Source organism: Pyrgilauda ruficollis, unplaced genomic scaffold (genome assembly GCF_017590135.1).
Source record: "Pyrgilauda ruficollis isolate IOZ18807 unplaced genomic scaffold, ASM1759013v1 scaffold36, whole genome shotgun sequence".
Taxonomy (NCBI): Eukaryota; Metazoa; Chordata; class Aves; order Passeriformes; family Passeridae; genus Pyrgilauda; species Pyrgilauda ruficollis.
In genome coordinates this window covers 6,986,333-7,002,609 of record NW_024525045.1, presented here as the reverse complement: position 1 = coordinate 7,002,609, position 16,277 = coordinate 6,986,333, and the positions used below count along the sequence as shown (strand labels likewise).

At 40.9% G+C, this 16,277-nt stretch overlaps 1 protein-coding gene across 1 annotated transcript in view; it reads right to left on the bottom strand.

Moving 5' to 3' along the window:
* Positions 1-4,258: 4,258 nt before the first annotated feature.
* The window catches only part of SPSB4 (splA/ryanodine receptor domain and SOCS box containing 4), an 82,824-nt gene continuing 70,805 nt past the window's right edge, over positions 4,259-16,277 (bottom strand). The window contains exon 3 of the mRNA XM_041475809.1: positions 4,259-5,559. Coding sequence (XP_041331743.1) covers positions 5,432-5,559 — 128 coding nt within the window. The 3' untranslated portion in view covers positions 4,259-5,431. The remainder of the gene's footprint in view (positions 5,560-16,277) is intronic.

Here is a 16,277-nt window from a genome sequence, read left to right as displayed (position 1 = left end):
CCTGATCCTGACAGCTGTTTTAAACAGGATTTGCAAAGATGCCTCCCAAGTGAAATGCAGACCCAGGTGAGCTCAGCCATCCATCCCTGCTGCAGATGTGCCCGTGCTGCCTGGCACAGGAACTGCCCCACACCGAGCTCTGCCAAGGGCTGGGCTCTCTCTGCCCAGGATGGGAGCTGGTCTGGGTACCCCCCCCACCATGTTCCTGCAGCAGTGCCAATGATGAGAGAGCAGCTGTGCTTTTTGCCCAGAAGTTAATGAATTAAGGTCTAACAGGACAAGATGTAGAATTGGGTGCCATTACACACAACTGCAATCATTGGTAGAGCCTTGGGATGCTAAGGCTGTGCAACAAAGGTTTAGTGGGGAAGATGCTTAAGCTTTAAACATCAACACTAAACACCTGATGGTGATGGAAGCACAAACAACTTTTCTTTATTCCTTTCCCTTCTAAATTTACTTGTACTCTATAGTGGGGCTAAAAAAAGAAAACAAGCCAAACACTATTCTTCTAAGCTCTGATCCTTTGCTTTCTGTCCCCGCCACAGTACATCTAAATTTGCTTTAACATACCTTCAGCAGAGTTCGCTGCAGATGTTTCCAAATGTTTCTATTTTAGACAATGCCTGCAGAACACACTGAGTTCTCCTCTGAAGCAACAGCTGCTACCTCAAGGAAAAGAAAAAACAGGACCTGGTGGAGCATCCAGGCTGGTGTGTGTTGTACATTTCCCATAGTTCTATGTCTACAGAGAATACTTCCCAAGGAGGAAGGAAGATTTTTGGTGTCTTTTTGAATCAAGCAAACAAGGGGATTTCCACTTTATGGTCAGCAGACATTCTTCTGAGATAAAGAGGAGTGGATAAAGATCCTACATGCCTTTAAGCATGCAGAATAAAAACCACTAAGATTCTAAAGGTTTATAAATGGAAAACCATCACCAAGGAACCAAGAAGTCTGGCTCCCCCTTTGAACGCTGCTTTCAGCCTCAAGGAGACACATTTTTTTGTTCAACTTTCTCACAGCATTCACCTAACTACGCTTGCCAGCATGTTTTGCCAAATTAGAGAAACTGCTGCAGAAACCATCTGCTTGACATTGCTTACATATAATAAAGTATGGCTCAATACAATGTGTTGGAAATGTTTGGGGATCTTTACATGGGAACCAAGGGCAGCAGTGCTGACTCAGGCAGATCTCCCGCTGATGTCAGTGGGAATTGCACCTGAATGAGCTCTGCTGGAGCTGATACAGAGCTCGCTGTGCAGTGCCTGTCACTGACAGCAGAACATGTGGTTGTAGTTTAACAATACCAACTGTAATGGAGATGAGAAGGAAACTTTATAGCACTCTGGTTTGCTGCTCTTTTATAACTATCCAAAACTTTTAAATGATCTGTACACGTCTGCTCTGCAACAGCTTTTCCCAGCTTCAAGTGAACACTGAGAAACTGCTCCAAAGTTAGGTCCTACCTAAGCAAGAGTTTATCTGTTGATATTAAAAAAATGGACACCAGAAAGATTACACATAAAGCCTAAAATAAAACTTCATGTTTCCCTACAGATTGTACTACATTGTCTCTGGATGAGAATTCAGGCATTTCAACACATCTCCAGTGGTTCGATGTGAGGCAGAAATAAAGCCTTTGTAGAACAGACTCTGTCAGCCCAGTAGCAGGATGTGTGTGACAGCTGCTACATCAAAGCACAGCAGCTTCTCAAATTTTACTCCAAATGTAGGTGTTACAAAATTACAGTTTCAGTAAGTGTAAAAGCTGACAGTGTTATAGCATCTGTGAAAAGCAGCACCTCCAGAGGCATCAGTCAATTCCCCAACCTCACAAGAGTTGCAGAAGGCTGAAGAATGGCAACAGAGAGAAAGTAAAGAAGAGAAGCTGTGATACATGTTCCCATAATCTTAACCACAGTTACAATAGAATTGATTCTGAACCATCAGGAATTCCTAGGAAGTGGCACATTAGAGAAACAAATGCAGAGTAGGCAAAATATTTCCTTTTGCAACCCACTAATTAGCATGCACCCATCACAGAGGTTGCAATTTGCTTGCAGCTCCCAGGCATGTGCCCTTTTCCTTCAAATACTACAAATAAACTCCTGTGTTTTGCATTACAGAGCTTCTGCTACCCTCAGTTTACCAGCCATGGGAACACGGGGTGTGAGATTAGCTCAGTTGGTCAGAGCAGGGTACCAAAGGCTGTGGGTGTGATCCCCTCATCCACTTGAGAGTCAGACTCAATGATCTTTGTGGGTCCTTCCAACACAGAATATTCTGTGATTCTGAAATTCACTTCCACATCATGTCTAGAGAAACTGCACTCCTTTTGCTCAGGCACAGGGACACAGTGAAAGCTGAAAACCATCACATGGATTGTCTGTTTTTTTCATGTGATGAAAGGCAGAAGTGGCTGGAAATTGAAAATATGCAGGCAAGGAAGATCTCAATCCAGATCTCAAAGTAGTGCAGCTTTGTAGTAAGTGATCATCCTCACTGTCAGATATTCCCCAGAGAGGACCTCTGGGTAGGGATCTTCCTGCATTTAGGTGGCCAGGATAGAGATTCTGAGAATTTTCTACTGCTTTGGTTGAAGGAATGTAACAACTTAGTGTTTGACCCCTGATTTGGGCAAAAGCTAATGCATAGATACTTTATAAATCATTGCTCAATTCCCTCCTGAAGCAGACATCTTCATTCTGTGTGAACTGTGAACAACATCTGCATGCCAGTAAAGGGAGCCTGGAGGATCAATGTGAGGGACCCAGCACCCGGGCTGGAGCTCACTGACAGAGAAGACTCTTCCTGCTACTCTGTGAGGAGATTCTCTGAGCACTTGTTTAGCCTCAATGCCTGATTCATCCTTACCTGTACTCCATCTTTCCTATAAACCCTCCTGGAAGAGAATCCACTTGCAAAGGGATGCTTAGGAAGAACACCGAAGTATCATTAATATTCTCCATGCTGCAGTCTCATTGAAAGGTTCTGCAGACCAAGAAAAATGTATCAAACAGACTTTGATCTCCAAAAACATGGCTCTAATACCATATGAAGGAGTGTATCTACCATCCACAGAATCACAACATGCAATTAGGAAACAGTAAAATAATAAAATAATCATTCCTATAGCACTATAATATCTTGGAAGACACTAAGTGTTTGAAAAAATATCTGAAAGTTAAAATAAGGATGTTTGGTTTAAAGAAATCATCACAGAAGGGGCACCAACTAAAATTCCAACACAACTGTAAAGCAATAAGGGTAATTAACATACAGAGGCACCATTAATTTGTCTTATGATATCAATTCCCACTTTACTGTAACATTAAAAAGCTGTTTGTCTAGGTCAAGTGAAAGAACAGTTGTGTCCCTGCAGTTATTCAAGGGAACATGAAGCCTGTAGTTACACACAGTAGAAAACTAATTTTAGGGAATGCTTACCTAGCATGGACTTTGGTGGTGGAACAATAAGGTGTGATGAAATTGCCATTCCTGAACAGCCACTTACCTTGCTTATGACAGATCACTTGACACACCTTTGTTCTGCCTTTTGTGTGAATATTGTACTTTTATAGCTCCTTCTTCCAGTGTACCTACTGAGACAAAAGGTTTATACGAAATAAAGCAAGCAGGAAAAATAAGAAATGTGGATCACTGTTGTAGTTTCCTCCCCTTTGTAAGATTAAAGGAAGGAATGCAGTATGTACCTCTCACCTTAAGTGAAAGCAAGTCCAAAATAATTCCATGCTGAAGCTTACAGTTAAACAGAGACAATCAGTTATTTAACTTCTGACATCCCTGTGTTACCTTGTCCTTGTTGCTTCCACTCTTGCTTGTGTTTTTGTACGTCACATTTCTCCTTTCCAGCTGGAACTGTAATTCTGTTCCCAGGGGTGACTGAGAGCAGGGCAGCCATCTGTGGGGCAGTGGTTTTGCCTGGATCATCAGCGCACAGCAGTCGTTCTCCAACCTGCCTCAAAAGCACCAAGTCCCAAAGCACAGCTTGGCACAGAAGTGAGGTTTTGTTCAGAGGAATCTGACCAGGATGGTGTTGAAAGCAAGAGCATGGCCACGCTCAGGGTGACTGGGATAAATCCAGAATGGGACAGGTTACTGCCTGCCATGTCTCTCACAAAGGAGCAATCCCACAGAAGAACCAAACAGAAACATCTGCAAAGCTGCACAAGGAACTGAACTTCAGCTCTGGGCTATGAGCAGTTTTAACACTTCATCAAAGGAGATTGAATTTTTACTTTGGACAGTAGACTTTATTAGAAATTTTCTCCTCATTCATCAGTAAATTCACATTAAAATATGCTGAAGGCAGCTCAGTCTAAACATTTGACATTCTGCCCTAACAACAACTTCCAGTTTAAAAACTAGATAACTGATTCAGGCAGATAACTTGAAACATGTAAGAAACACAAACAGAAAGCAGCATCTTAAAAAAAGGGATGAGCCTGAAAAACGGATACATTTCAGATGGAGCTGGGGAAAAAACCAGAATCAGTCACCCCAAGATGGGAAACAGTTAAATGAGAACTCCAGACGCTAAACAGATAAATAAACATTACAACCACACATACATTAAAAAGAAAAAACAAAGTACTTAGAGTTCATACCACATAAAAATTATAAATTTTTTTTTTTTAAAAAGTGACAAGCTTCCTAAAATATGAATATCCTAAATTCTTGAGACAATGAACACTTTGTTATAAACTGCAGAACTTTGGAGGGACTAGATTTGGTCTTGAAAACAATGAACTGCACCTTACTGTTACCAAGTCCAGAAACTGATCTGATACATAAACCATTTGTTTCCTCTCATGTTTTTAAACCACATTCTCTTCTTTTAGACAACAATCTGCTTTTTTTTAAACATTAGAGCTTTTAGATATTATAGGCCTAATTATATTGAGCACTGTATACAGAACTCTCAACAACTCTGCATACCAAGGTTTAAATATTTTTCAGAAGTTACTGTCAAGACTTTTCCTTTGCTAATTTATTTTTATTTATTGGAGTAAAGTGTAGGAGAGAGAAAAAAATAATGAAAATCATAATATTGAAAAATGCTCTGCCTGCAGGACACTGAATCTTGCAGGTCAGATTTTCTATTGGCATTTACCAGAAGCAACAAAGATAAACCAATCAGTGTATGAGAGATGAGAATTATAGCCTTCAGGACTGTAAACACAAAAGGCAACAGGTAACACATGAACCTCAATCAAATCAATGTTTTCACATTCTTTAGTAGTCCCCCACAGTGATCTGCTTTCACTGGTTCAGAAAAAAATACATATATTAAAAATTAAATAACACTTCAGTGTCCATCACAAAGATTTATATTTTGCTGTAAACAATTTTCTGCCATTTGCATTGATGAAGTCCAATGTGAGGCCAGAGGGTTCTAGATTTCTTATTGGTACTGTAAATAATTTTTCAGAGACAGAGGCAAAGGTAGAATTTCTATGTCATGCAGGCGGTCTCTGCCAAGAGCAAAACGAATTGATCTTCGGCACAAGTCCATTAAAGGCAGGGGTTCCGCTGGAAAAACAGGAGAAAGAAAAGAGAAGAAAACAAAGAGTTAATTTTCCAGCATCTCCATTTACAGACAATGTTTTGTTTATCAACAGAGATTCTGTATTCTATCGATCAGTCACAAAGATAGTAATGGTATTGAGAAAACCTTTGTATCTTGAGGCAATTAAGATAATCAATAGAAGCCAAGGCAGAATTTTCTACATTTCACCCGTAGTAAGGGGCTGCAAAGTTTCACACTGAGCTTCTTATCTGTGAGGTTTAAATCAATAATGCCAAACCACTTTTCAGGCTGCTCTATCAAGCATGAGAAGTTACTACATTTCCAGATCTCAAACAAGACAGGGAGTTTCTACTGTGTTTATAACACAACATTCATCATTTTGTGTTAACATGAACTACACTGGCAACTTCTGACCTTTACATCCCAGCTCCTTCTGCATCTTAGGAACTGGAAATGGCATTCAGGGGTAACCCAACTACTCAGCCAACAGTGCTTTTCCTGCAACACTCTCTTAGTCTCTCTTTCTAGGAACTTCTTTGGAAGAAAAAACTAAACAAAACACCCTCCAAAATCTAGAGGAAACATAACCTTTTCATCTGTGAATAAATTAGTGGAGGAGGATTTGGCTGATTGGAAGGCAGAGTGAGTGTTCCCATATGTATGCACACAAACACCCCCGAAGTATATAAACAACATCTTCAGACGTCTCTAATTTAATTTAATCAAATTGAATTAAGTATCTGCTAGAAATGCCTCATTGATAGCACTTAGGACTGGAGACCCAAACTCTGATCCCCAGCATTTCAAACCCCTATACCCCTCCTGGCCTGCAAAGCTAGCACAGAATTGCAGGAACATGATAAAATTTCCACCTCATAGTAGCAAGAATCATCTCTGTGACTGCAGTGCTGGCAATGGAAATCCTGTTGCCACAGGAGTTGGAATAAAGCTGTGAAGTCTTGTACCAGTTACTGCTATCTTTAAGAATTCCAACCAGATGGATTTTGTTGCACATGCTGGCTTAAAAGGGTAAGAACTTAAAAGATTAAAGGAAACTTTTCTCCTTTACATGATAAAAGAGTAGTAGCCTTAAAAACCTTACTAGCACTTTCAAATGGAGGGGAAAAAAAGTATTGTGCCTATATTGTAATGATAACATTTTATAAACTTGACAGATTTCTTACAAGTGCTCAACACTGTACAGCCCTCAGTGGTTTTATCAACATCTGTTGTATGAGCCATGTGCAGATTTACACACACTGCCTAGTGGAAGGCGTCCCCTCATGGCAGGGGGGTGGAACCAGATGACCTTTAAGGTCCCTTTTAGGGACCATTCCATGACTTTATTCTGTAATTCTGTGTTAATCCATCAATCTGTTAGCTGATACTTTTAAAACTACTAGGGAAAAAATCATTACGTAGCACAAAATATCCAGTTAAGGACTGGATTTATACGCTAGAATTGTCTGCTCTGGTGACACACCACCGACTTAATGGATTTTCCATCATTTATCCCAACATCACATTTGATTTGTGTTGTCCACAGTTCACTATGATATTTCCCCAAAGTGGCTGCAAAAAAGCTTAGAAAGCATTCTGAAAGACTAAAAAGCTTTTTTAGCTTATAACCACTTCAGTGACTTGATATGGAGTCTACTTCTTGACAATTCACCTCAGTGATAATTTTACCTATTAAAAATTACAAAATAAGAGCCCTCGTGTTCCATTAATAAAGCAACATTTTCTCTGCATAGGTGATTTTAGTTTTAATTTTTTTCCACAGCAGAACTAAGGATGTTAAATCTTAAGGGATGAAGCTGTGAAATTCATTAAGCAGGATTAATAAGCAGGAGCAAAAATAGCTCATGAGTTCTGGGACACGGAATACAACACATCTTACAAGCCTTACACCATAAACAACAATTTTCTGAGTATCTTCCCACAATCTCTGAGGTCCCATTAGGAAGATATAAAATGAGGACTAGGAGTGTTTAAAGCCATTAACTGACCATGTGGTCCCTTTTTTTTTCCCAGACAAAGGAATATGTAAAATGTAACCATCTGTGCAGCCAGGCACAGCGTTAATCCCAAACTTCAAAACACAATTTAAGGAAAGGTTAAATTATTTTTCAAGCTTGAAATGCTGAATGAATGACTCCTGTCTCACTCCTACAGGGAATTTTCAAATGCTGAAGAAAATGCCCTCAAGTGTTTGCAACAGCTGCTAAATTGCACATACTAAATGTGTTTTTGCAACTTGAAAATTGAACTATATTCTTTTTATTCTACCTGACAGCAGTTCAAACCTACAACACATTCAGAACAGGTTAGTCCTACAACACTAAATAAAATTGTGTTTTCTGGGGTGCTGGCTGTAAGAACTTGAGAAAAAATTGTAATAATAACAGTTTAAGTTAAAAGTGTATGTAGCTGTGCATAGTCCTAAATGAATGAAAATTAAATTCAGAAAAAGAAATAATCTTGGTTTTGAAACAGTTTATGGAACAAAGATAGAACTCTAAAATTAAAGACTGACAATTCTCAGGCAGCCTAACCTGACAGAACTATTATTAACCACTTGGTGTGTACCTTAATGCTGACACTCCCCTTTCACCACATCTCACATTCTCACTACATATTTCACAAAGCAGGAATAAAAGTACCACGAGTAACTCAGTCCTTCCAGAGGGGAAAGGACTGGTTCAAGCTGAGAATGTTGCCATGCCAGGTGAAACACACAGACTCCGTGCACCCAAAACACTCCACAGCACATTCAAATGTACAAATCATACTTCCAAAATGCTGTTTTGAGATCATAGAAATACTGCTGAGAACAGTCTAATAATGCAAGAGATGGGAAGATGAATACTCTGAAAACACATCATTAGCTTTAACTTGGTTACAGAAAAAGCCTTTTTTTCACACCTTTAAATATTTATCTTTGAAAAACTTTTAAATTCAGGGATATTAACTGTATGTCAGAACATCCCACTAATTCTAATGCACATTAGGTGTACCAAGAGTTGTATTTTTAAAACAACCCCCGATGGATTGGAACTGGAACATTCAAGGCCCCCAGAAGAACCTGAACTAACGATTTTTCCAAAGTTATGTGAACGCCAGTAAAGTCCACACCATTAGGAGAAAAAAAAAAAGGAATGAATTGTTGAGCTGGAATGCAAAATTGCAAAGAAAACATGGTTCACAAGAAAGGCTCTTTGTACTAAATTCCCAACCAGGCTAAGAACCCCAAGGTGAGACACTCCAGGGCAAGGGAGCAAGCTCTGCACAGGAAACCCAGCGCTTCCTCCGGGCTGCAGCAGCACCCGGAGAGAAAGTGCAGCCTTTGGGTATCAGCTCCAGCCCAGCCACCTTCCTGGACACCCCGTATCCAACCACCTCCTCATCTGAACTTCACTCTGAGACCTCTTCACCCAAAGGCAGCTCCTCATTTCTGGCACATTACAGAAAAGTATTTCTCAAGAAAAGAAAAAACTAGTTCAAAAACTGCCTAACTGACTTGTCAGAGTTTAATTCCTGCGTCTCCCCTCTTGGCACCAGTAGTTTAAAAAAAGGCCCATTTGCAAACCTTCCTTTCCATACACCAGTCACACCCAGGGGGACACTTTGGCAGCACAACCACAGCCACTCTTTTTACCCAGAGCTGCATTTCACCAAGAGGGCCACAATATAGCTTAAATGGCTACTTAACATAGTAGCTAATAACTTAAAAATAGCTTAAATATATATTTGGTTAATTACATTAATTAATAGCTATTGAGTAACGATTCAGCTGTTAATAACACAAAATAACTCTGTTATTGTACACAGAGATACAGTCATTCTAATGGTGTCACTGCTGGGTTAAGGACAAAGGCAAAGAAATGTTTGTAACCAGACACAGCCCTGTGCTTGTGAGCATTCTTCCAGTGCACGTACATTTTTGAGAGCAATTTGCACATCATTACCAGCTGAAAAGTTCATTTAGTTTTGGCAACCTGTAGTTATTTAACAATCTGGCACTCCAGCAAGGCTGCCTCCTCTCTGCAAACAGGCTTTTGTAGTGGAGATAAAGTCATCGAGCAGCTGATAACACTAAATGTTATTAACTGCAACGTTACATATGGCTCACACAAAAGAGCAGCTCTTATAGCAGACAACACTTATTTGCCAAATGACAATACAATTTTTTAAAATAAATTTGTAAAGCTCTGACAGCACCTCACGTTCATGGCTTTCATTAATCTATGAAGAACGTATTTTTATCTCGTGTTATAAAAACAGAGATGATTGGAAGGGAGAACCACCATCAGCAAAATTAAAGCTGGGTGAAAGACAAAGGAAGTTTTCAGAAGAACTGATGCCACCAGAACTTTGGAAACTATTTTTTTTTAAGTTATTTTATATACATACCTAAGACACCGAGCTATCTTATATTTTGACAGTTTTGACCTTTAACTTACTAAAAATCACTTACATTCAGCAACCCATGTTAATGTTTCCAACTGCTGAAAGGAACTTTTAAAGTCTCATTTAAAAAAACAAAAAAAAAAAAAAAAAAAAACCCAAAAGAACCCCCAGTATTAGGAGACAGAGATACAATTGCACACTATTAAATAAGTGAAGGGTATCTCTCCAGTCCTAACTTTGCTTTTCTCAAAAGGAACGAGCTAGCTTATTAAGGAGCTGAAGCCACAATGCCTCAAGAAAGGGAATGTAAAGTCTTGCAGAAGTGCTGCATGCCTGGCACACAGAGAGGACAAGGAGGGAAAGGAGGGAAAAGCAGGATGCCACTGTTCATATCCTGATGCCACTGTTTATGTCCTATCTAGTGTCATGGTTTGACACTGGCCAAATGCCAGGCACCTACAAAAGTCATTTGCTCACCCTCTCTGCTATAGCTGAGCAGAGAAGAGGGGGAAAAAATTAACGAAGGGCTCACAAGTTAAGGACTGGGAAAAAAACACTCAAAGGGCAAAACAGGTTCAAATTTAAAGGTATAAGGTAAATTTATTGTTAACAGAGTCAGAGGAGGATAATGAGAAGTAAAATAAGCATTTAAAACACCTTTCCTCCTCAGCCCCTTTTCCACTGATAGTGCAGGAGGACAGGGCATGGGGGTTTTGGTGAGTTCATCACTCAAGACCTTCTGTTTGCTCAGGAAGAGAAGTCTTTCTTCTGCCATGCTGTTGATGCCAAGATTTTTTGCCTTTTATATACCTTTTATATAACTTTTATGTATCCTCAGTATTCTCAGCATATGTACTTGTAATTCCTTAAGTCTGATAACTTAGCATAGTCCTAGTATTTTATTAGACCAGGAAACCAAACATCCTCATAGTAAGAGGCTGGAAAACCCTAAGCTATCTTGGGAAACCAAGGTCCTCTCTAGAACGTGTCCTGTACACTAAGACTCTGCCCATCCAGGGGGGAAATCCTCAGATGAGGGAATATCACGCCATTCATCCAGGCCTCCCATTGGGCCATCCTTGTTAGAATATGCTAATTTGTAAGGTCTATAAATTGTATACATGATCTGTTGTGTGGGTGCATTGTGGTGCATCCCACCTAGGCAAAATGGTGCACCCTAAGGATCCTTATTAAAATACTGAGGTAAAAACCCCTTATCCCTCAACTGGGTCTGGCTCTCAATTCTTTAAGACCAGGAAGAGGCATCACTGTGGGGTCCCCCCCACAGGCAAATAAATGGTCTTCTCAAAACTGCTGTGGCATGGGTCACTCATCCATGGGGCTCAGTCTTTTAAGGACAGGCTGCTCTGGTTTGGAAGCAGGGCCCTCTCTCTCCATTCAGGTCTCCCACTGGATCACAGCTCTCTCTGGCATCCACCTGCTCTGGTGTGATCACTTTTCCCATGGGCTGAGAGTGGATTTCTCCATCCCATATTGGACCTCATGGATTACAGGGGGACAGTTTGTTTCACCATGGTCCTCACCACGGCCTGCAGAGGAATCTCCGCTCCGACCCTTGGAGCACCTCCTCGCCCTTTTTCCATTGACCTTGGTGCTGCCATGTTGTTTTCCCTCCCATGACCTCACTTCCTCCACTCCTCTGACTAGAAGAAAGACTGCTGCCTGTAGGTACCATTGCCAACAGGTTCCACCAGTTCAAAGATCCTTGCAGGATCCCACAGCGCCGATCTTGTCTAAGCTCTGTGTCGGGGAGTCGCTCGCCATGTTCCCGCAGCGCTGGCGCTGTTTAAGGCCTCTCTTCATGTGGGGCACTGGGAAGGAGGAGCCTCTGCTGCCAGCCCTGCCCTTGTGCCCACAGCACGGCTGGCTAGGGGTGGCCAGGCAGGCAGGCTCACCATCAGGCACGCTGAGATGGTGGTGGCTGTGGCCCATCACCGCGGCCTGATGGCACCTCTCTCCCCTGGAAAAAACTGTGTTGGTGCTGTCTTGATTTTCTCCTTAACTATGTCATCACAGAGGCATTACCAACCTCTCTAACTGGGCCAGCAGCATGTCCATCTTCACAGCTATCAAAGATTGGCTCTGTCAGACATGGTGGGAGCTTCTAGCAGCTTCTCACCACTTCTGTGGGCCTCCCCACCCACCAAAAACCAGGCTGTGCTGAATCAACACACCTGGGCACAAGGTTTTATTTATTTTCTGTACTTTGTGGCTATTGCCCTGTTCTCCTTCCTGCCCCCTGTTCTTCCTTTCTCTGCCCCCTAGTCTTCCTTTCTCTAAGTCAGCAGCACTCCAGTTCTGCGCAGCACTGCCTTACATTGCTCCATTTTTACCTCATACTTTGCCAAGATCAGTGAGCATCATGATCTTCAGAGGGATGGTGTCCCCCAAAGACTGATTCCTTGCCATGGAATGTGCTCCAATATGGACACAAAGCATCAGTCTTACACTGGGCCTGCTGGGACTTCCACATCCAGAAAGTGGGAAGGGAAAGCTTCTCCATGGCTGGTCAGCAGACAGCTGATTGTCTCCCTGCTCTGAAGGACAATCCTCTGTCCCCTACCAGGGCACATGAGTGCCCACCGAGTGCCCACTGTACAGACTGCAGCACGCTTTTGTTAAATTCTTTTTCCTCAATTTTCACCCCTCCTCCTATTATTAAGACACCTGCTAAGAGGTAATGTGGCCTAAGTGCTTCCATTAGGGTGATTTAGAATATGTAGAAATTTGTAACCACCATTTAATTATCACACACAATAAGCACACAAATATATGTAAGCCAGGAGTTTTCCTTCCAACCTTTGTGTCAAAGCCTAATTATTGTTTTAATTTCACACAGTACAGACCAAAATCTTTCCAAGGCATAATAGGGTACATAAATACACCCCTTGTGACATATTTATGGCTTCCCTGATGCAACTGATGGAAAATTTGAGTTGTGTTCCTCAAACGGCACAATCTAGAGAAAGGAAATTGCAAATAATATATTAAAGAACACAGGCTATGACCAGCCATAAAAAATGCTAATAAATCTCCTAACAGCAATGGAAACTCGGACAAGGGATAACACTTATCTATTTTCCCCACAGATGTCCAAGCTCTGCAGCCTAAAGCAGTGAAGCACCTTAGAAATCACATTTAAATCACGGTCCAGGCGATGCAGAGCAATCACCTCTCTGAAGAATTCTGCAATCCCAAAGGGCACGGTGTGATTTTCAGGAGAACATTGACATTTTTCCCAAAGTCACAGGTTTATCCACCCCCCCTGCCTCCCACCAGCAGCCCCTTCCCAGCAGCTGGCAGCTTTAGCACGTGTCTTCCAAAGCTCAGGGGTGGCAGATGGGAGATCCTGTGTTATCAGGCACGGCTGATAAGGAGACACTGTCTCCAGCAGCTGTCTGCCAGCACAAATAAAGCTTTGTGCTGTCCACACCCGCCCTTGCTTTTAGCAGGCCCGGTGGGGAAGGTGAAATACATAAAACACCACAAACACCGCCCTGTATTTGAGCTCACCCGCATCCCACAAAAATTCAGCACTTGAAATTTAATATGTTAAAGGGAGAAAGGAAGGCAAGAAAGCTTGAACAGAGGGAAGGACTCAAGGGTAACCCTCCTCCCCCCATCCTCCTCTCTGCATACCTTGGGCTGGGAAGGGAGAATTGTTTTACAGGTTTATCTTTTAAGTGTTAAATGCAGTTGAGGGCAGTTCAAAACTTGAAACAAGCAGCATTTAGCAGAATTAAGCTGAAAAAGCAGCAGTGAACAAGCAGATATTCTGCAACATCATTTGTTTCCAGTTAATGCTCTCCAGCTGTGCTTTCTTGAGAGGAAAATGGTTGAAAAGCAGAACAGAATGAAAACATCTAAAACCAAGCCCCGAAGCCAGTGGCTGTTGCATACAAGTAGAGATATTATAAAAGAAAGGCCTTATAAAATCAAGCCTTGCTGTGCTAAATTACCAGCAAACCAACTTCCCATGTGAAAAATCATAAGAGTGAAAGCAGTTAACACAACAAGCTATTCTAGCAAGAGAACCGTTTACACCTGTAATAACAAAAGATCCGTCCCATGAGAATCTGCTAAAGTAAAATGTAAACATCTGAGTAAAACACAGTCTTAGCATGTACACACAAAACACCTTTTAACCAATGAATTAAGTGGCAAGAAAACTACTAGCCAATCAAAGTTAAACACAAAGTCTGTAAAAACTATATAAAAATAAGTTTTGTGAATAAAAAATAAGCTTTTCTACATAAAGAAACTGAGTCCCCTCTGCTTATTACTGCAACAAGCGGCCTCTTTTTATGGGTTGGATAAAGAATCTGTCCTTTAAGCACAAATATACAGCTCCATGCAATGTGTTTTTTGAAATTCAGAGTTTGAAATCTCCTGGGAGGTAACCACGCAAGACTCAGGACAACTGATCCTGACTCAGGAACACCAGAGCCTAAATTCAATTAATTCAACACAGGCTTAAAATTCTCTCCTAAAGATTTCAATTGAGTAGGTTTAAGCATAGGCCTAAACATTTATCATATTGGTTATAGAAGTGGTTCTTAGAAAAGTAATTTGTCTGTGTACATTTGTAGCAAAGCTGTATTTATAGTCATACACATCTACATCTGCAGCAACCCCTCTGAGAAGCTCCTCGTGGTCTCTAATAGTTCTTACCCTCTAGGTAGGTTTATGATCCACCCAAAAAAGGGCCCTGACCCACCACATTTCATATGAAGAACAGGCACAGTACAATGTCTGGCCCAGGCCAAATCTACATACACACCTTATTGTGGAAACTCACCTGAAAATCTTCTTTTCTGAATTACAACTGCTAATTTAAACATACATATGCATCATAATAATCCAATTTCCACCACCAAAATCAAGCGTATAACTCATATTTTAAAACTCTTTACTACACTAGTTTAGATTACTAAATTGTACTGCTCTATCTGATTCAGAAACTGCAAAACAGATAATAAGGAATTTTAACAGCAAACAAGTGGCTTTTTAAAAAAATGCAGCAAACTGTGTAATAAACTTGTTTTGCCATATCATGATAAATTTGCATGGTGACAAAAAGCATAAGCAAAAACAGTGGCCACTTCCCTTCTGAAAGAGAGAGGACACATGAATTCATTCCCAATGTGCACCAGGAAAATGTAAATAAGGAGGACGGGCTGGAAAGATTTCCTTTCTGGCTTTGATTTGTTTGCTCTTCTCCCCTCAGATACTTCCACATTTCAAGCTTTGCCCTTGAACACAATGTGAAGGTAAATTGGGACAGTTGCTTCAGTGATGATTTAAATGTTCTGTAGTAGCAAAGACACCAAAAATTAATAGACACTCTTTAAAACCAACAAACAAAACCATGTGCTTGACACCAGAGATGAGCCTAAGCTCCAACCACAGGCTCCTTGGCTCCTCCCTGATCAACCTTCCCCAAATTTACCATTTGAGAATGAAGATTTGGCTCTGATTAATCTGTAATGTATTCTTTATAGCTTTTAGTCTCAGAAATATATTTATCACCATTAAATTCAGCTTGTGTGCCAGCCCATAAAGAGGGAGTTAAAATATATCAAGGTGAGAGAAGATTAAAGCTTGGATGAGAATTTCACTGAGTAGATGCACTGAAGTTCAAAGACAATGTTGTTCAGGAGTTATGGACAGATTTATAGAAAAGGTAATAACAGAAAAAGTTGAAGGAAAGTTCAGGATTCAAGGACAACCACTGCAGACAACTTCTGCAACAGGCACCTCCACACTATGAGCAACATCCTGACTGAAATATGCTGAAAGAATTCCCTGCATTTTATCTCTTCATGAGATGTGCTTCATAAATGGGCATCTAAAATAGCACGCATAGGTACACACCTATAACTGCCTTTATGGCTGTGAACATGTCCTTATTGCTCAGGAAACGGGGTGCAGGGAGTCAAAGATATTTTTGGTGAATCTCTTCCAATTCCTTTAATTCATTTACACATTTCTGCCTTAATAGCATGACAGCAGATGAGGAGATTTCTTGGTGGGAAACCTAATCATACTGATTAAAATATCCTAAAATTCAAATTTGTACATTTTCACAGCTGTTACTTAAACACATTTTTTATTTTGGGTTAGCTAATCAAGGATGAGAGGGGGAGAGAGAAAAGGGAAAAGAATGAATGAGAAGCTTGCAAAGAACCAAAATGTTGGCTCTATGTGCTGAACCCAGCGGGTCTCTGGTTGTCTGACTGCCCCCTCTGCCCTTCTCCCATTTGCCTCTTTTTGCACCTTGTTGCATCTT